This window comes from Neovison vison, chromosome 8, assembly GCF_020171115.1.
Source record: "Neovison vison isolate M4711 chromosome 8, ASM_NN_V1, whole genome shotgun sequence".
Taxonomy (NCBI): Eukaryota; Metazoa; Chordata; class Mammalia; order Carnivora; family Mustelidae; genus Neogale; species Neogale vison.
In genome coordinates, this window is record NC_058098.1 from 70,213,093 (window position 1) to 70,234,968 (window position 21,876).

Below are 21,876 nucleotides of genomic sequence, written 5' to 3' on the forward strand. Positions count from 1 at the left end.
AGGAAGAGTAAAGGAGAAGAGCAAGGGGGAAGGAGGAATGTGGGGGGGAGAAGAGAATGACCAGTGTCTGAGACTGAGCCCTCTCAACAGGCGATGGACTCACTGTTGCCTGAAGAGTCCAAGTGGGTGATAAACCTGTCGAATTTTCCAGCCCAGTGTCAAAGAGCTACTGTTCTGGAGGCTGCCAACATGTGCAGACAGTTTCCCCGACTTCCTAGCAAAAGCAACTGAAGAATTACAGGTCACAGAAAAACATGGCCTAAGGAGCAGTGACAGAAAAGATTGATCAAACTGGCCAAAGGGCTGTGTGCTAAAATTTATAGAGGATTTAAATGGTTTTAATTTCTACTATCAGAGATTCTCACCTCCCAGACTCATTTAGAAGCTAACCCTATAGGAGCTGAAATACTGCAGAGGACCAATTGAATGCAAGTATACTGTAGGAATGAAACGTTCACCTGAATTTTCCTATGTCCTACGATAAAAATGCCTGTAAATCCAAAGAAAATACAGGTCAGGACTTACATCATAAAAGTTGTTCAAATCAATTTATATGTTCGATCATTGTTGAAAAGTGGCTACTCTGCTATTTGGTTCTGTTCCATGATTTGCTCTAAGAAAGTGGTTTAAGAACAAACAGACAAAAAAGAATGTAACAATAGCTTACAAACACCAGAAGGCAGTGTCCTAAAAACTAAGCGGCAGGTAGCATGATCAAACTATTCTAGATAATAAGGACATGAAGTCAAATTAAATGTTTGTTAGAATGTTTTAGAATGAATATTAAGTCATCACTGTAAAGACACATTCCCATAATAAAGAATTCCTGTTATTACATATCAAAAATCACTTATTTTGGGGGGTGCCTGGGTGGCTCAGTCGGTTAAGTGCCTGCCTTCAGCTTACATCATGATCCCAGAGTCCCGAATCGGGTTCCCTGCTCCTCAGGAGCCTGCTTCTCCCTCTGCCTCTCTCTCTCTCTCTCTCTCTCATGAATAAGTAATTAAAAAAGAAAATGACTTATTTTTAAGAATGTGTATTCACATTTATGCTTACACCAAAAAAAAAAAGATTTTTTTTCCAGAGGTACAATTCTAATTGGACAAGGAAAACATAGCTAATTACTTTTTACAACAAGATTTCTATGGAAATAACATGATAAGACAAAAATCATCATTGACTCATTTACCTGCTACCATCATCCCAAAGGTCAGCATATGAACACTGGTTTCTTCCAAGTAATATACTAAAAAGTGCTTTTTGACTTGCCACTGCTTTGGTATAAAATATCACTGCTATTTTATTTCTTATTTCCAGATGTGCTGGGCCCGATATTGTCCCCAAAGTATTTGAAAAAAGAAAAATGACAAAGTATGAAGAAAGCTGAAATAACCCCAACTCAGGACAGATAGGAGAACATCTATAGCCCACAGTAATACACAGAAATACCAGAGCCTAATGACACTGCTAACATTTATCAGCAAACTGAAGAAAAGTGGATTTCACTGATTTAAGGGATTTTCCACTGTTATCTGAAAGTCCCTCTAATTTAGGGATTTTCTGTCAGTTCAAGAAGCAAGCAAGCACTTCAAATGTCATTGCTTTCATTCAGCTATCTGGCTTCTTGAAAGTCACTTTCACAAGATAGAGAAAAGAAGCCTCTTCCCCTGGTAGAAGGTAGGGGAAGGACAGCAAAGTATCCCTCAAACTGAGAAAGCACGGTTTTATTCAGGGTAACTGATGCTGTAGGGTGTGTTACGGGGGAGGGGTGGAATTGGGTGGGGTGAGGATCCAACTATGCAGTGATTCTCTACAAGATCTGGAACTTAGTCCACGGGCTTTATAGAGCAAGAGGACACACTGTAGTGAGCAAGGACCCTGGAGTGAGATCAAAGGGTTTGCAGGCACTTAACTGACAGCTAGCCCTTAATTAGATCTCGTAGTACCACCTGGGTGTCAGGAAGGGGAAAGACTTCTCTCCAACAGATACAGGGGAGACCAGAACAAACCTCTCTCCAACCCAGCCCAAGGTGGCATTTCTAAACTATGTATATTAATCATCACGAGCCCTGAGCACGTGGCCCCAGGAGTGGTCATGGAATGAACACGAACAAAATGATAGGCCTAAGATGGAAGTCATGTTTGGCAGCACGCCTATATCCACCCTCATAAGAAATCAACTTACTGCGTCTTTTTCAGGGTTGCAGACTTTGACCCAGAGTATATGGTCCAAGAGCCAATCAATGGGTTTCTCCTTATAGAACATAAATATGAATTCCACGATCAGAGTGAGGTCTGGTGCTTGAAACATTTTACCTGAAAAAAAAAAAAATTCTCAGTCAACAGCCGTTATGAAGAAACCAACCAACAAAATGGCTTAAATAAATGAGATCTAACAACAAATATATAAAAGCTTGTGCTTTCAAACAGAAGTCATGAAGAGTAACTTCCCCACTTGTCTTGTCAAAAGCAAACAAACTTGCTTTAGCTAAACATTCTGAGTTGTCACCTGGGGATAAACAGATCTACTGAACTCCTGACTTTCTCCATTACAAAATCTATCATTCAGCTACTGGCTCAAAGGATTCAAGAACCAAGTCAGAGACTTTTCCTTCATGTCTTATTAAAATTCTTCCCATTTAAAAAAAAAAAAAGGAAATGTAGGTTCTTTTAGGTTTAGGTTAAAAAAAAAATTAACCAAATCAGTAACTGCAGAAAAACAAGGTTTCCTAATTCTTTACTTTTACAAGTAAAGATGTTTTTTGATTCTTAAGTTTTGAGATAAATGACCAACAAGGTCAAAGGCCCAGCCTCTAATACTTAAAGTTTTAAAGTGCTACAAGAAGTGAAATGTTATTCTCTAGGTGTTTTTCTAAAACCTGTAAACTTCCCGCAATTCTTCAGCTTTCAATATCTTCTTTTTAATTACAGAATTTAGGGATTTTAGTGGAAAAAATATTTTAAATGAGCACCTTAATTAGTCTATGAAAGCAACAAATGAATACAAATTAATACCAGAACAAGAACTTCAAGGACTACATCAAACACCAGGAATTCATACTAGAAAACATTAAGTGTGGCATTCTTTTTAAAAGAACCCCAATCCTACTAGAGCTCTGGGCACTAAAAGAGTGACTAGAGGGGTCAGAGAAGAAATCAGACATGCTCGGGACCATGGCTGGCCCTGTGTATGTACTCCACAGTAAATACTGCAATCTCAGAAGTATCCAAATATTATTTTGGGTTGACTTTCTTCATTTCATATGCAGAAGTTTACCTAAAATTCAATTTCCTCAAAAGCAATCCATTTCCAGGGGAAAAAAGACAATTTTAAGGTAAAAGAAATTAGTTTAAGAGTCACAGTTATTTCTGAAAAGTAGATAAATCTGACACTATTCTTACCAATGAAGCCCAGCTGGGAGAACTCGAGTATCATCCATTCTTCAGAAGAAAGTTGAAGTGCAAAATTTTTTATAGTGTTAAAGTAATTTTGTTTGACAATAATATCATCTTCAAGCTAAAAAAAGTTGAACAATCAGATTAATAAATTACAGATGAAAAGATTCAGATAAAAGGGCATTCTTACAAGAAAACTCAAGCATACTTCATAATGCAAATCAAAAAATGGTCAAAATGATGAAAATATAAAAACAAAATTTTTTTAGAGAAAATGAGGAAAACAAAAGGAAAAGGCACACAGCAAGTCACCTGAACCACTCCCTTACTGTGGGAAATCAGTCCACTCCATGAATACCCTTTTTTGGACCTTTCATAGTGCCCAACACGATTTCACACTACCCTTTTTACTTTTCAAAGGAAAAGAATTTTTATAAGGCTTTACATTTTAAAAAAAATTTTACATAATACATGTGCTAAGTCAAAAAGCCAGTAGCTTTCCTTCTCTGCCCTCCAGCCCGCCAGCGGTGGTAACCAATGTTAACAGTTGGGTGGGTGGGCGCCTGGGCAGCTCAGTTGGTTAAGCACCTGCCTTCAGCTCAGGTCATGATCCCAGAGTCCCAGGACGGAGTCCCACATCGGGCTCCCAGCTCCACAGGGAGTCTGCTGCTCCCTCTGACGTCTCCCCTCTCATGCTCGCTCTCTCTCTCTCAAATGGATAAATAAAATCTTTAAAAAACTAAAAAAAAATAAATTTTTTTTTAAAAAGTTGGGTGGGCATCCATTTGATGCCTTCTATAGGGTCACACAGCACAAAAAGACCCATCTGTACTCAGGTTCCCATTCCCATTTACATTTCTGTAAATAAAGGATCTTATTACCACACTGTCTTCTTTTCCTCTTACTATATCATGAATATCTTTCCAGGCTAATAAATATTCAGTAGATGCTTAATATTCCATGATATCAACTTTAAACAATTCAGTCAACTCCTCCCTCATTGTACACATACATCCAGCCTGTTTCTCATTTCTTGTCAATGCAAACAATGATGCAATAAATCTGCTTATATTTACGTGTTAGTGCTTTTCATTTCTGTAGGACAGATTCCGGAAAGTTCACTTTTGAAGTTTTAAAAGCTATTTTCAGGGGCCCCTGGGTGGATGAGCTGGTTAAGTGTCTGACTCTAATTTCAGCTCAGGTCACAGTCTCAGGATTATGAGATTGAACCCCGCTTCAGGCTGTGCTCACCGGTGGGGGGCGGGGGGTGGTGTCTGTTTGAGAGTCTCCCTCCCTCTTCCTCTGCCCCTCTCCCTGCTCTCTCTCCCTCTCTCTAAAATAAATATCCTTTAAGCAATATAAACAAATAAATGATATCTTCAAGATACTTAAGAAACTGTGGCAATTCAGAGTGCCAGTTAACCCCATATGCTCCACCGGCACCATGTGTTATGTATGCTTGGAGTTTTTACCAATTCAACTGGGAGCTGACAAAGATCAGGGACTAAGTACATGTATAAGACTTCCTCCCCAGGATCTCCTCTCATAAAAATGTCCAAGTCACAAGGTGATTTTAATACCCTAAAAATTTTTTTCCTGTTCTTACTTACTTACTTACTCTTTTCCTGTTCTCACTTCTAGTTACTTGGGCTAAGCAATTTTCACTTATCTTTATACGTAAATTTTTTCATGTATTTAAATCCTACAAGCTTTCTTTGTCTTACCTTGTGAAGAAACAGTAGGAGTATCTGGAAAGACAGGACATGGACCCACCAAATATTTTACTAATATTTTACAAAATATTTTACCAAATATTTTACTGAACCTTCTATTGTGTACTAACCCTAGAGAATACACTGGCGAAAACATGTTCTATGCCTCCAGAGCTTTAGGGAAGCTGGAGGGGAAACTAGACAAAGCACAGAACCACACTGACACCTTACTTTCCTCTGAAAGAAGAGGGCCCCACGCTCAAACCTAAACACCATCTTCGCCCAAAGCCGAGATGATCCCTAGTATCAGGCAGCTACAAACTTTTCTAATAGGTAACTTCAAAAACAAGACTGGGACTAATTACATGCACAGAGATGTAGATGAAATAGTCAAAGGCCTATTTAAAAGTTGGTGCACTCATCTTGTTTGCCAACTCACATTTTACATTCAATTAGGAAAACTACTTTGTTCCACTCTCCAGTCTCATCGAACAACTTCACTTTTACTTCTGGGCTCTCTGTTCTGTTCCATTGGTCCATGTGTCCGTCTTTGAACTTGAACCATGTTTTCATTCCTACAGCTTTCCAGTCTCGGGGAGCTTGAAATCTGGCATTGTGGTACCTCCAGCTTTGCTGTTCTTTCTCAAGGCTGCTTTGGCTACTCAGGGTCTTTTGTGGGTCCATGCAAATTTTAGTATTTTTTGCTTGAGTTCTGGGGGAAACGCTGGTGGTATTTGATAGGGATTGCACTGTAGGTTGCTTTGGGCTGTATGGACACTCTAACAATACTAATTCCTCCACTCCATGAGCACGGATTATCTTTCCATTTGTTTGTATCATCTTCAAGTTCTTTTATCACTGTCTTAGTTTTCAGAGGACATGTTTTCGTCTCCTTGGTTAGAGTTTAACCTTAGGTATTTTATTCTTTTTTCGTGCAACTGGAAACTGACTGTTTTCTTTAATTCCTTCTCCTGCTACTTTGTTATTAGTGCCAACAGATTTCTGTATATAAGCAGCTGTACTTTTTAAAAAACTTGGTAACTGTAGATTCCTATGTGGCTCTAAGACAAAATACAGAGATCCCGAATACCTTTCACCCAGTTTTCCCCAGTCTAACATCCTCTAGTGTAACTGCACTACACTTGACTGACCATATAATTGACTGATCTTATTGAATTTCACCAGTCTTATAGCATTCAGGTGTGTTAGAGTTGTGTGTGTGTGTGTGTGTGTGTGTGTGTATTTAGTTCCATGTAATTTTTGGAGAGAGAACAATTCCATCATGAGCATTCTTCTGCTATTGCTACTCCTTAGATCAACAGCCTCCTCCTCCCTTCCGCACTTTCAGCAACCAGTAACCAAGAGCCTGTTCTCATTTCCACAATCCTGTGATTTCAAAAATGCCATACAATAGAATCGTACAGTACATAAGCTTTCAAGATTGGATTTTAAAGTCCCCACAGGTCCCTCACACAAACTGTTGTGTGTATCAACAGTTTGTTTCTTTTCATTATTCCATGTCTGTGGTAGAGATGTGTCACCTGAAGAACATCTGGCTTATTTCCAGATTTTCGTTAGCACAAACAAAGCTGCTATGAACCCTTAGGTACAGGATTTTTAGGAACATATGTGCTTCTATGACATAGGTGTTTTGGCATGGTAAGAGCTGGTCTTGAACTAAAATATTACAACTCACTAGTGATCACTAGTTTACAGAGGGAAGCTAAAAAACAAGATGTAAAATACTGTTTTATAATATGCAAATGTGCTATCAGAAACCAAGCATTATATATTAGAATATTATATATGGAAGACTTTATATATTACATTTTGGCTTAATTTTTTTTAAGTAAAAAAGAAATTAAAAAAAAAAAAAAACTAGGGGTGCCTGGGTGGCTCAGTCTGTTAAGGGTCTGCCTTCTGCTCAGGCATGATCTCAGGTCCTAGGATGGAGCCCCGCACTGGGCTCCCTGCTCAGATGGCAGTCCACTTCTCCTTCTCCTGCCACATACCCTGCCCCACCCCATGCTCACTCTCTCAAATAAATAAAATATTAAAAAAAGAAAGAGAGAGAGAGAGAGAAAGAGAGAAAGAGAAAAAAACCTAATGGTGGTTATCCATAAGGAAGGGAGAAAACAGAGTGATGGGAATGAAAGTTAGACTTCTGTATATCTTAGTTAATGCAATTCTGACTTTGGAGTTTTTTTTTAATTACTAAAAAGGATAAAAATTACTAAAAACTGAATATGAAATGAAACAATTAAACCAAGTTTCATATCAATTTGGCAGCATCATCAAAGAGTATAAAGAATTTCTTCCAGTGGCTTTCAAACACAGAATTTTTACTATATATCCATATTAGGATATAGGAGGGAAAAAAAGGACAAAGAAAATTTAAATAGCATTCAGCAGTCTAAGAGTTAGTAGTGATACTGGTATAACTATTTTTAAACTATTTCAGACATACTGTAGAATAAAAGAATTATGTTAATAGGATAATGTTATTAAAAACCAACACTTTTAATGTTATTAAAAACAAAGCCCTAAAATCTTCATTAGACTTGGGACTATCAATATGAGCTTGTAGTTTTCCCCCTAAGAAATGCAATACTCTTTTCTTTGCTAAAAGGCCTAGAAGCAAAGACATCTTAAGAGCAATGAGCATCTCATGCACCCAGATTGTGGTCCTAAATACTATTTGCTTCTACAAAGAACAAGACTCCTTAAGAGAAATGACTGATTCTAGGAAATGTGCAAATCTTGTGCCAGTCAGCAAAGAAGTGATCAAAGATTGCTGGACTTACTTGGAAGGAATATAAGAACCAATTTTTTTTTTAAGATGTTATTTATTTGACAGAGAGATATTGCGAGAGAGACAAAGCACAAGGAAGAGGGGTGGCAGGCAGAAGGAGAAACAGGACCCCTGCTGAGCAGGGAGCCTGATACGGGGCTCGATCCCAGTACTCTGGGATCATGACCTGAGCTGAAGGCAGACACCTAACCAACTGAGCCACCCAGGCGTCCCATGAGCCAACGTGAAAAGATTCCCACTGATTTTTTTTTAATTTTTAATTTTTAATTTATTTTCAGCATAACAGTATTAATTATTTTTGCACCACAGCCAGTGCTCCATGCAATCTGTGCCCTCTCTAATACCCACCACCTGATTCCTCCAACTTCCCACCCCCTCGCCACTTCAAACCCCTCAGATTGTTTTTCAGAGTCCACAGTCTCTCATGGTTCACCTCCCCTTCCAGTTTCCCCCAACTCCCTTCTCCTCTCTAACTCCCCATGTCCTCCATGCTATTTGTTATGCTCCACAAATAAGTGAAACCATATGATAACTGACTCTCTTTGCTTGACTGATTTCACTCAGCATAATCTCTTCCAGTCCCATCCATGTTGCTACAAAAGTTGGGTATTTGTCCTTTCTCATGGAGGCATAATACTCCATAGTGTATATGGACCACATCTTCCTTATCCTTTCGTCTGTTGAAGGGCATCTTGGTTCTTTCCACAGTTTGGCGATCGTGGCCATTGCTGCTATAAACATTGGGGTACAGATGGCCCTTCTTTTCACGACATCTGTATCTTTGGGGTAAATACCCAGGAGTGCAATGGCAGGATCATAGAGAAACTCTATTTTTAATTTCTTGAGGAATCTCCACACTGTTCTCCAAAGAGGCTGCACCAACTTGCATTCCCACCAACAGTGTAAGAGGAGGGTTCCCCTTTCTCCACATCCCCTCCAATACATGTTGTTTCCTGTTTTGTTAATTTTGGCCATTCTAACTGGTGTTAAGGTGATATCGCAATGTGGTTTTAATTTGAATCTCCCTGATGGCTAGTGATGATGAACATTTTTTCATGTGTCTGACAGCCATTTGTATGTCTTCATTGGAGAGGTGTCTGTTCATATCTTCTGCCCATTTTTTGATATGATTATCTGTTTTTTGTGTGTTGAGTTTCAGGAGTTCTTTATAGATCCTGGATATCAACCTTTTGTCTGTACTGTCATCTGCAAATATCCCACTCGTTTCTGATGTACCAATTGTAAATAGCGATTGCAAGGCCTGAGGCAAATCAAATCTATTTTAAAAATCCGTAAATTCACAATAATGTTTTTTAAATGACCACCACTGGAGATTTCTCAGATACTAACTTCAGAAAAATTAATGAAGAGAAAGAATATGCCTTTCCTCAGTGAACTGTTTTTTGAGGTAACCAAACAGACAAGGAGGGAAAGTTCTTTACACGAGAACTCAGCTTCTAAGAACATTGCAAGTTACAGAATTAGAAAATTATCACTTGGCCTCCTCTAAGGAAATGACTTATCTGGGGAAAAATAATGATTTCAGAAATCATAGGGGGAGTGGCTGCTGGGGAGCTTTACACAGAGGAGAGATGAGGCTGGCCACCAAGCCTGCTGATTAATGTCAGCATCACTACAGCTGGGACAAACGCACGAAATGGGCATTGTGACACGATTCGGCAGGAAACACCCAACAGCATTCTAGAAGACACTCTTGAATTCCAAGTCAGCTGTGATACAGCACTTTACCAAAGTGTGAGATTCTGTGACAGGAAACTTCATTCCAAGCCATAAACATAACACCAGAACAGGTGGCCTTTTTTTTTTTCTCCTTTAGGAATATGCCTGTGCTGACCATAGATTTGGCTGCCTTTTTAAAAGCACTCTCTCAAAGTCCTGGGTAGGCTACACCCCAGCAGACGCAACACGAAGACACACACCTCGCATAATTATCAAGTCTGTACTAAATCCCTTTGCTTCCTCACACTAATTCTCCCCCATTTTGCGGGGTGAACTCTATCCTTCACAAATAGTTAAAACCAGGACTTTTCAGGCTAATCTATTTTTCCCACTTTGTAGCTCATAATGAACTAGAGAGAATTCTATATAATATGAAATCATGTGAAGACTTCAATACGAAGCAACTCCTTTTTGGAGGCATAATTTTTGAGAAAATTGGGCAATTACGGGGATGTTCACTGGATTCATCTGTGACACAACTAAAGAGTTGGGAACAATCTCAATGACCAAGAATAAGGTCATTATGATATCTGAATAATGATACTTCAATAAGTGATTAAAAAGTATTCCTACCTGTAATCACTGGCTTGTTAAGGTGTCTACCATAAGTGAAACAACAGTACAACAGGCTATGAGACAGCAGGTACAGTATGATCTTGTTCTTGCAAAAAAGAGTTGTATTAAATGAGTAAGTATGTGTAAAGCCAAGTTGGAAAGAAAAATGTACGACGTGTGAAGTGTGTCTTAAGTGTCAGTTCATAGCTACTGTGGTTCTAACACCACATATACACACACTGCTTAACCAAAGTTTTCTTTATCCTTTTTTTTTTTTTTTTAAGATTTTAAGAGAGAATGGGAGAGGAAGCACAAGCAGGGGAAGCAGCAGGCAGGGGAGAATCAGACTCCCCACTGAGCAAGGAGCCCGACATGGGACTCTATCCCAGGACCCTGGGATCATGACCTGAGTCGAAGGCAGATGCTTAACGGACTGAGCCACCCAGGCACCCCTGCCTTATCCTCTTTCTTCACCCTATCGTTTCGTTAATTTCCTAAATGCTTACTTTTTCTATACTCCACATACACACAAAAAAAGCTTTAAGAGTCTATGAATTCTATGGTTAGAGATAAATTTAAAACCCATTTTAAAAGCAATGTAACTACACTTTTAAATGCTCTCTATAAAGTTCTTGACCATCATGTAAATATACAGAGGCCCTAGAACAAACAGCAAGATTCAGCTACAATAATATGGGGCACATGAAATAAAATGTTTTGAAGCTATTATCTTAAGATTAAAGTAAGACTTCTCTAAGACATTTAAAGGATATCATGTTTTTATACTCCCAACTCTTGTATACACAATGTTATATTCTGATCCTATCATCATCAACATTTCCCAACCTGAGAACCAAGAAAGGGTGCCTGCACATTTGAATGCACGTGGCCCAAGATAAAATGTCCAAGGAGACAAAGTCTGTGCTCCGTAAGACTGCCCTACCATGGAAAAGCAGGCTTCTCTTTCGTTCCTCTCAAACCCCTGCCAACAGCTGCAAAACCATTTACTTCCTTTCTGATTTAAGGACCCAGAGCCTCTTCCTGCAACTCTCATCAAAACCTCCTTTTTGAAGAATAAATGAAACAAGATGAGATTAGGAGGGAGAAAAACCATAAGTGACTCTTAATCTCACAAAACAAACTGAGGGTTGCTGGGGGGAGGGGGGTTGGGAAGGGTGGGGTTATGGACGTTGGGGAGGGTATGTACTATGGTGAGTACTGTGAAGTGTGTAAACCTGGCGATTCACAGACCTGTACCCCTGGGCATAAAAATATATTATATGTTTATAAAAAATAAAAAAAATTTTAAAAACCTCCTTTTAGGGAAAGGTCTAATAAACTTTTTCTACTAAAAAATAAACAACAAAAAAAAGTAACTGACAGGCTTAGTGTGCTTCGCCACTGAGGGGTATCTGCATTTTGAACAAGGAATAAAGATGAAATAAAGATTAAATTCCAACTGTAAAATTTGAGCTTAAGTCACTAAGGAGAATGAGCTTTGGAAGAAATAAGAACTTCCTACAATTATTTAAGTTGTTGCCTACCTGGCTAACTTAAAAACTGTATCATTACAGACTTATTCTCTGAGCCATGCTGCTAAAAGCTGGACCATTATAGCTAAACGTCAGTTTTACTGTCTTCAATATAAATGTTCATGTATTTTATCACTAAAAAAAAAAAAAAGAAGAAGAAGAAGAAAGAAAACTGTATTACTGTAAGACCAACAAAAAAACTATCAGAAAATCCAGGTTCCTGGGTGGCTCAGTTGTTAAGTATCTGCCTTCAGCTCAGGTCATGATCCCGGGGTCCTGGGAACATGCCCCACTTTGGGCTCCCTGCTCAGGGCTCCCACTCTCCCTGCTTGTGTTCCCTCTCGCACTCTCTGTCAACTAACTAAATAAGTAAATCTTTAAAAAAAAAAAAAAACACCGGGGGCGCCTGGGTGGCTCAGTGGGTTAAGCCGCTGCTTTCGGCTCAGGTCATGATCTCAGGGTCCTGGGACCGAGTCCCGCATCGGGCTCTCTGCTCAGCAGGGAGCCTGCTTCCCTCTCTCTCTCTCTCTGCCTGCCTCTCCATCTACTTGTGATTTCTCTCTGTCAAATAAATAAATAAAATCTTTTAAAAAAAAACACCTATCAAAAAACCCTTCTTTAAAGTTTGCTAAGTAATTACACCTTAGCTCTTTTTAACAGGGGAGAGAGGGAGAATGAGAGCAAAGATGGAGGGACAGGAGAAGAGGAAAGAGATGAGTGACCTGCCCACCATCACACCATTAAGTAGAAAGCTAGTGTTTGTGCTAAACCAGAGAATGGAACAGCAGAGCCCACATTATCAGTGACTGTGACTGTGACAGACCTTTCTGCTCTCTGATATACTGTTATAATCTTATACATCTTAGAAGGCTTACACTTTCAAAACTTTCTGTTTCAATGATCATATACTCTGGATATTACATTTTCCTTAAAAGTGTGAAAAAACATTACAGGACAAACCATACTTACCTGAATGTAATATATTCCCTTTTCCTGAGCATACATCATTAGAAAACAATAATCTAGGTTTTGCTTTGTTCTCCATCTAAAATAAAAATTTTCAGAAATGAGTTAAGAATCAGACTCAAATTTAGCAAAATAAGATTTAATGTAAATATTTTATAATGCATACTACATGTTATATTTTATAATATATATACATACATTCCATACCCACAGTAGACAATATATACAAAATATCTGTCGACCCACAGATACCTATGTATCTATATATGTACAAATAGGATACACCCATGTAGGAGAGCATGAAAGAGAATTCACTTTTCTCTAACGAAGCCTTTATCAAAACACTAATTGTCAAGATGTCCTTAAGAAAAAAGGAGTCTAATATCAAGTAAATTTGTAAATCATACATATCCCCCTTCTGGAGACATATTCATATATCACAGGCACTGAAACATCCAAAAGTAAATAGATTTGTTGAATAAAAACTTTTCTGTCTATCATTTTCCAAACTCCTTCGACTGAAGGCCCTTTTTTCAAATGTAGTATCTTAGTGTTTCTGGGAAACGGTGCTTCAAGAACTATGCTTTGAGGATCACTGCTTTGCATGAAGGCAGAAATTAATAAAATATTGTACTGAATGCTTAAAAAACCCAAAACACATTAAAGTTTATATTATTAAGTCCTTTCAGGGAATTCCTAGTAACCTACAGAAACAGACTAATGCTGAATAAGAGAAGTAGTTGTAAAAACAAGTTAAAAAAACAAAAACAAACAAACAAAAAAAGGGTTTGAATCATACAAAGTAAACTTCTCCAGAATATACCTTGGAAGTTGTTCTGAATTTAATGAGACCACCTAGAATTTACCAGAACCATTCCCAAATTTTTTAGAACGAAAATATTTCTTGAGAGACAACTGATTAGATGGTTATATCTTTCTTTCAGACAAATTAACAACTCAAGAAATATAATCTCTTCCCAGGACGTGATTTTTTCCTTTTTTCTGGTGACATAAAATTCAAAACTAATGTTACTATCTCTTAGATTACATTGTTTTTAATAACAATACAATAAAAGTTTTCAGTCCTCCAGTTTTAGAGATTTAGAGACAAATCTGGTTGACTGGATTTTTATATTATTACAATATAATTCTACAAAACAGTAATATTGTTTTTATCACTTCCACTGAATCAGTACTCATTTACTTTGCATACAGATGTTAGGTTTCTATCTGCACTAGCTTTTGCATTATTCTGAATATATCTTAAGTCATAATCCACAGAACAGCAGTTATAAAAGTTATAGAATGGAGTGGCTGGGTGGTTCCACGATTAAGTGCCCCCAGCTCAGGTCATCATCCTGGGGTCCTGGTATCGAGTCCCCGCATCAGGCTCCTGCTCAGTGGGGAGCCTGCTTCTCCCTCTCCCTCTGCCACTCCCTACAGCTTGTGTGTGCACACGCTCTCTCTCTCTCAAATAAATAAAATCTTAAAAAAAAAGTTATCGCAAAGAGCAAATTCAACCTCTCATTATAAACTGCATATTTTCCAATTAGTAACCAAAAATGCATTAGCTCTCACAAATTAGCTGGTCGTAAAATGTGTTACATTCCAGTAAATACTTACTACATGGTAAACATTTATTCCATATCATACTCACAAGAGTGAGGGATCTTAAACAACACAGGCTCACCTTACTCTTTCTTTGGAGTCTCCAAATGTCTCCTTTAAGTTTGTCAGGTCAGGATAATAGCTTTCAGGAGGGGATATTATTTCCACCAAGCCAGAACTGATTTCTTTAGAAAATCTGTCATAAGAAAGATTAGCTGAGTTATTTAAGCTCTGTGGGATTTTATCTATCTTAATGCTCAATTTAGTGTGCTTAACATAAAATATATCACTGAGGTATACTGTTAGGGTCACTCATGGAAGTAGCTCATCATTGATTTTACTTGCCAGAAAATATGAATTTTTTGAATAACACAAAGGGGTTTTTTTTAAATAATGCTTTAAAAACAGTGCAAAAAATGCTACTATCCCTAGAAAAGCATAGAAATCCTAAGCCAACTGCATGTATTATATTCCTAAAAAGTATCAGAATTTTAAAAAAATCAAAATGAAGGTATCACAGACAATAGAAAATTGAAGAAAAACAAACTAACGAATGTGTGTGTGTCTGTGTCATACATGGAGCAACATCTGGAGGAATCCAGTTGTCCTAACCGTGGGCTCTACTACTGACTTCACTGGCAGACATCAAGGAGGGTGCTCAGTACCCTGGACACATACGAGGGTCCTCACGACAAAGAATTATCTCGCCTCCCATGTCAATAATGCCAAGGTTGAGAAAACCCCGTTATAAAGCTTTTGTGATCAGCTTGACTAACTCAAGTGTATTCCTTCCACGTTTGCATTCCCCTCATTTAGTTTTTGCAAATCTCCACAAAATCCTCGTGCAACTACCCGCATTTACACAAATGTGGTTCATGCTTAGTCATACTTTTTTCTGGGCTTGGTGTTCCTACACACTGAGGAAGAAGAGAAATGACAAAAATCACAGCATAAATCCCAAAGACCTGACCATGTGGCCAAGGGGAGAAGGGGCTATAATTAGTGCCCTGCTCCTGTATTTGAGGAATCTGTACTAAATTCTGTTTATATAAAGGGTTGCCAAGAAATTGGGCACTTGAAGGAAAAACAACAACAACAAATGCACAATTTAGTTCTGCACTCTTCATAGGTTTTTAAAAAGTTTCTGGTTTCAGCATTTTGATAGTTGTACAAAGTAAGAACCACATTATTTTAAATCTAGGGTTGACAGGGACGCCTGGGTGGCTCAGTTGGTTAAGCAGCTGCCTTCGGCTCAGGTCATGATCCCAGCGTCCTGGGATCGAGTCCCACATCAGGCTCCTTACTCAGCGGGGAGCCTGCTTCTCCCTCTGCCTCTGCCTGCCTGTGCTTGCTTTCTCGCTCTCCCTCTGACAAATAAATAAATAAAATCTTAAAAAAAAAAAAATCTAGGGTTGACAAATAATTGTTGCTTCCTTTTGTCTTTTTAAGTAAAAGATACATCTTTAGGGCAAAAACAGGTAAAAGTCAATGAAGAAACCCGTATCATGACGAGTTTTTATGGTATCACTATTAAAGCTATGAAGGCAGTATTATGAAAACTAGTATCAGAAACTTACTAAGCTTTCCCCCTATTAGCTGCTAAGTGCTTGCTCACAGTAAACTATTACTCAGTCTTTGCAGAATAGAACAGATTTAGCCATAGTTTAGCACTGAGGTTTGGAACTACTACAACTACAACAAGCTACAACCACTACAAGACTATCCACCGTGACAGCAGAGTGTTTTCTTTGTCAACTGAGGGTGAAAGACATAAGTAATATTGTATGAACCTCTCTATGGTCTTTAAGATTGATAATTCATTAACAGAGTTACATATGTATGGCAGTCAAATCTTTTCTATACTGAAATACATCAATTTGTCCATGATCAGAAAACTGTATATCCACCTACTTTATGACAATATAAAAGACCAATGATAGTGACCCAATGAACACTAAACACAGAGAAATGAACTATAAAAGAGGCATTTTCTTTTAGCAAAAAGCCAGTAAGTAACAGTAACTAAAATATTATCATTTTCATAATTAAGAACTTACTCTTTCTCCAAGTTGGCTACAACACTGTGTACATAATCACTATCTGTCTGGGAAAAGAAAAAAAATTATACATACATTACTGTTTTTAAATTTTTAACTTTTAATACTGAATTCAAATAAATAATTACAATATTAAGGGAAAGCATGGCATCTAATTTTGAGACATGGATTTGCATTTCTGTATTCTATTTTATTGCACTACAATATATGATGGAGTACTTACTAATACAATAAACAGAGGTCGGTTTTTATTATGTTCAGTGGTCTCTGATTCAGTAGAAAAAATGGTACAGAAACTATTTTTGCTTCTTCTGAAACACCCAAACTATAAGCAGTGAGTTAATCACAGATGCACCACGCTATAGGGAAAGATTTCTCCACTTACAATGCTAAAACCTAGGTTCAAGATCTGTCTCTGTAGCTACTTGGCCTGTACTAAGTGAAAGTAAGTCACTTTCATGAGCCCTCCTTTCCTATACTATTTAAAAAAAAAAAAAAAAGGCAGGAGGAAAAAACGCCTTAGAGACTATGACACTTAATGATAAAACCACTAATAAAAAGCTGTTGTTGTCTGTATTCTTATTATCGTCATTATTATTAGCCTGATAATGAGAACCCAAGTCAAAAGCTCTTTACCCAGAGTTAGAAATAAATGCTTATCAGACCCATATATTTTTAAATTGTACACAAACAGGGGTGCCTGGATGGTTCAGTTGGTTAAACTTCTTGATTTTGGCTCAGGTCACAATTTCAGGGTCCTGGAATCAAGCTCTGCTTTGGGCTCTTGTGCTGGGTGTGGAGCCTGCTTGGGATTCCCTGTCTCCCGCTCCTTCTGCCCCTCCCCACCACTTGTGCGGTCTCTCTCAATCAATCACTCAATCAATAAATTATATACAAATAGAGATCTAATACTCCCTACCAATTTTAAATACATTCCCAGCTTATATTAAAATGCTCAATTGTCAAAGGAATCAATGACCCATAAAATATGATCTAGGGTATAGAGACTGCCAAAAGCACTTAATACTGGAGAAAAACAAACGGAAAAAAAAATTAAGCTTAACCCTGGAAATTACAAAACTATTAAGTTATAAAAAGTTGTATAAAGGGTTTTCTGTAAAAGTATTTTACCTCTAATTTCTGTTAACTGAAAGTGATTTCTATTTTTATTATTAAACTTAAAGAATGAGGAGTGAGGCAGTAACACCACATCCTTCAAACTCTTAACAGCTATGGAGATAAAATGGGCACATAACTCAAACCTCTCCATATTCTTCCCACATGAACCCAGACATTAGTCAGTGATCTCTCTTTTAATAAATTATTCACAGACATGTGTAACCAATGAGTATCTTACCACTCATCAGCTCTAATTTTGGAGAATATGATCAGAATTGGTTTATACAAATTTTAATGTTTAAGCAACAACCTGATATGCAATATGACAAGCATTTGTGAAGGGCCACTGATTTGCCAAGCCAAAGGAAAAGGAATACAGAGATGAACAAGACCGGTTCCCTCTCCCCAACAGGCTGTTCAAGAGGTGGGCTAAGATGAGTGGATGCAAGTGCAGATTTATTGTGTAATATGTAATAAAAAGTATGGAACTCAAGTGAACCATATCTAATATCTAATTACACGGAATCCTTATTTTTCATGCTAACTGACATAACTTGCAAAATATTTGCTTAAATGCCTGTTAACTGGTGCCACTTTTCTACAAGAGAATCCAACCTTTCTGGTACCAGCTAAGGAAACCATGCTGGGAAGCCTCTGAAGAAAGCTCTTGCCCACCTGACCTCGAGAGGGCCGGCCAGCCGGGCTTTATCTCCACAGGGCCGCTCCCTACCTCTCCCCTGTAAAGGAAACCATCTACATTGCACAGTACATTGCACAGTAAAGGAAACCACTTACAGAAAAGGAATGCAATGAAAAGTCAACCTACGGAATGGGAGGAGATACCTGTAATGGTGGCTATCCAAAATACATGGAGAACTGATACAACTCTAACAAAAACCTGACTTAAATGGGGGCAGAAGATCTGAATAGACATTTTCTCCAAAGAAGACACACACACAGGCACAAGAAAAGATGCTCCCTATCACAATTATCCGGGGAATGCAAATCAAAACAGCAATGAAATACCACCTCCAACCGGTCAGAACGGCTAGCATCAAAAAGACAAGAAACAACAAGTGTTGGCAGAAGAAAAGGAAACCCTCATACCCTGTTGGTGGGCAAATAAGTCAGTGCAGCCTCCTCTGGTAAACAATATGGAGGTCCACAAAAAAATTAAAATACAGCTACCATATGGTCCAGGAATGCCACTTCTGGGTATTAATCAAAGCGAAAATAAACTTCTGGGACTTCATCAAAATCAAAAGCTTCTGCACAGCAAAGGAAACAGTCAAAAAAACAAAGAGGCAACCCACGGAATGGGAGAAGATATTTGCAAATGACAGTACAGACAAAAGGTTGATATCCAGGATCTATAATGAACTCCTCAAACTCAACCCACACGAAACAGACAAACACATCAAAAAATGGGCAGAAGATATGAACAGACACTTCTCCAATCAAGAAATACAAATGGCTATCAGACACATGAAAAAATGCTCATCATCATTAGCCCTCAGGGAGATTCAAATTAAAACCACATTGAGATATCACCTTACACCAGTTAGAATGGCCAAAATTAACAAAACAGGAAACAACATGTGTTGGAGAGGATGTGGAGAAAGGGGAACCCTCTTACACTGTTGGTGGGAATGCAAGTTGGTGCAGCCTCTTTGGAGAACAGTGTGGAGATTCCTCAAGAAATTAAAAATAGAGCTTCCCTACGACCCTGCAATTGCACTCCTGGGTATTTACCCCAAAGATACAGATGTCGTGAAAAGAAGGGCCATCTGTACCCCAATGTTTATAGCAGCAATGGCCACAGTCGCCAAACTATGGAAAGAACCAAGATGCCCTTCAACGGATGAATGGATAAGGAAGATGTGGTCCATATACACTATGGAGTATTATGCCTCCATCAGAAAGGACGAATATCCAACTTTTGTAGCAACATGGACGGGACTGGAAGAGATTATGCTGAGTGAAATCAGTCAAGCAGAGAGAATCAATTATCATATGGTTTCACTCATTTGTGGAGCATAACCAATAGCATGGAGGACAAGGGGCGTTAGAGAGGAGAAGGGAGTTGGGGGAAATTGGAAGGGGAGTTGAACCATGAGAGACTATGGACTCTGAAAAACAGTCTGAGGGGTTTGAAGTGGCGGGGGGGTGGGAGGTTGGGGTACCAGGTGGTGGGTATTATAGAGGGCACAGCTTGCATGGAGCACTGGGTGTGGTGAAAAAATAATGAATACTGTTTTTCTGAAAATAAATAAATTGGGAGAAAAAAATCAATTAAAAAAAAAAAACCACAAAAGCACTAATTCGAAAAGATACTAGGTATCCTGATGTTCACTGCAGCATTACTTACAATAGGCAAGATACAGAAGCAACTCAAGTGCCCACTGATGGATAAATGGACAAAGAAAATGTGATCTACAAAGTGGACTACTGTTCAGCGATAGCAAAAAATGCAATCTTGCCATTGGTGATAACACAGGTGGACCTATAGTCAATAAGCCAGACAAAGACAAATACAATATAATTTCACTTATATGTGGAATCTAAAAGACACAACAAATTTACAAACAGAATGAAAAGAGACTCCTAGATAGGGAGAGCTAGTGGTTGCAGGGTTGGGGGGTGGTGAAAGAGGTGAAGCAGATTAAGAGGTACCAACTCCCAGTTATAAAGTAAGTAAATTACGAAGATGTAATGTACAGCATAGGGATAGAACCCATAATATTGTAACAACTTTGTATGGTGACAGATGGTAACTAGACCTATCATGGTAATCATTTAAAAATACATAAACATACTTGTACATCTGAACCTAGCATAATATTGTATGTCAGTTATAATCCAATTTTTTAAAAAGTCTGAATTAGTCAATAGGCCATAGGATAGTCTCCAGAAAAGAGGTCATAAAAATAACAATATCCACCACCTTGGATAGTTACCTCCTAAATAACCTCTTAAGATTTTGTATCATTAGGTTGATAGCATTGTACTAGTCTTCTATATCCTTACTCATTTTTCTTTATTCACTCTATCGAGTAATGAAAGAAATTACACTTAAAATCTCAAACAAAGATTGTGGAAGAATTTGCTAACAACTCAGAAGCTCACTAATCAATGGCCTACAGCCCATGACGTAGCAGAAGGCCAAGCACACATTCAGTGTGGACCAGCCCTTCGGCTGCCAGCTAGTAGAAGGGATCAAGGTACCCTTTGATTCTTTGATTCTTTGTGCTAATTCTGAGAAAAACGCCATTGTTATCTGGACAGAGGTTACACTGTATCTGTATACTGCTCTAACAGACGCCCACATACCTGGGTGTCATGAGGATGTATGTAGCATGAATACTTTGTTATGTTGACTGATGAGATCTAAGACAATTCATCTAAAAATTTAGAAATTAAAAAAAAAAACAACAGGCTCTTCCTCTAGCACTTTAAAGACATTGTTCCATTGTCTTGGATTTGCACAGTTTCTAAAAAGAATCTATAGTATTCTTACTCTTCTTTTTCTGTGTATAATGTATCTTTGCTTAGGCTTCTTTCTAGACCTGCCCTTTATCTGTTTATAGCAATTTTATTATGACATACCTAACAGTGGTTTTCTGTTTATTCTGCTTGGATTTTTTTGGACTTCTTAAATCTAAGGATTTACACTTTTCTTAAAAAAAAAAAAAAAGGAAAAATTTCAGTGATTATTCCTTCCTTCTCCTCTCCAATCTGGACTCTCATATGGTAGAGCAGTTACTATTATCCCATAGATAAATGCGGTGAGTAACACTGTACTTTTTCAGTCTTTTTCTCTATATTCTTAAATTTGGGTAAATTCTACTGTCATTCTTAAATTCAAAGACCTTTCCTTTGGTATCTAATCTGTTACGATTATATAGTAAAGTTTAAGTTTCAGAGATGTACTTTCCATTGCTCTATGTTCTACCATTTGATTCTTTATACATCTTCCATTCCACTCCTCAGTGTGTTAAGTACTTGAAAACATCTGTAATAATTTTGTTGTCCTTTCCTTCCAATTCTATCACCTCTATCTCTTCTAGATTTGTTTTGTCAGCTAAATTTTCTTTTAGTTATGGTTCACTTTTTTCTTCTTGGCATGATAGTCCTTTTTTATTTGATGATAGACATCATAAATCCTGCATTTTTGATTTTTTTTTCTTTAAAGCACTGGGCTTTATTTAAGCAGGCAGTTATCTGTGGATCAGCTGACCCCTCACAGGCCTCTTTTTAGCTTTGGTGGGGTGGGTGGGACTCGAATGACCACTTCAAAGACAGTTTGACTCCTCTGGATTCTCCAGTAAATGTCCTGGGTGACTACCAAGGACTTGCCATTCAGGCCCATCAGAACTCAG

General features: G+C 38.1%; 1 protein-coding gene across 3 annotated transcripts in view; it reads right to left on the minus strand.

Moving 5' to 3' along the window:
• MGAT4A (alpha-1,3-mannosyl-glycoprotein 4-beta-N-acetylglucosaminyltransferase A) overlaps positions 1-21,876 on the minus strand; it is a 124,531-nt gene that overhangs the window by 24,433 nt on the left and 78,222 nt on the right. For all 3 annotated transcript variants that reach the window (XM_044263875.1, XM_044263873.1, XM_044263874.1), the window contains exons 6-10: positions 16,379-16,425; positions 14,404-14,517; positions 12,717-12,792; positions 3,403-3,517; positions 2,186-2,316 (exon numbers count right to left, since the gene is read on the minus strand). In XM_044263875.1, coding sequence (XP_044119810.1) covers positions 2,186-2,316; positions 3,403-3,517; positions 12,717-12,792; positions 14,404-14,517; positions 16,379-16,425 — 483 coding nt within the window. The remainder of the gene's footprint in view (positions 1-2,185; positions 2,317-3,402; positions 3,518-12,716; positions 12,793-14,403; positions 14,518-16,378; positions 16,426-21,876) is intronic.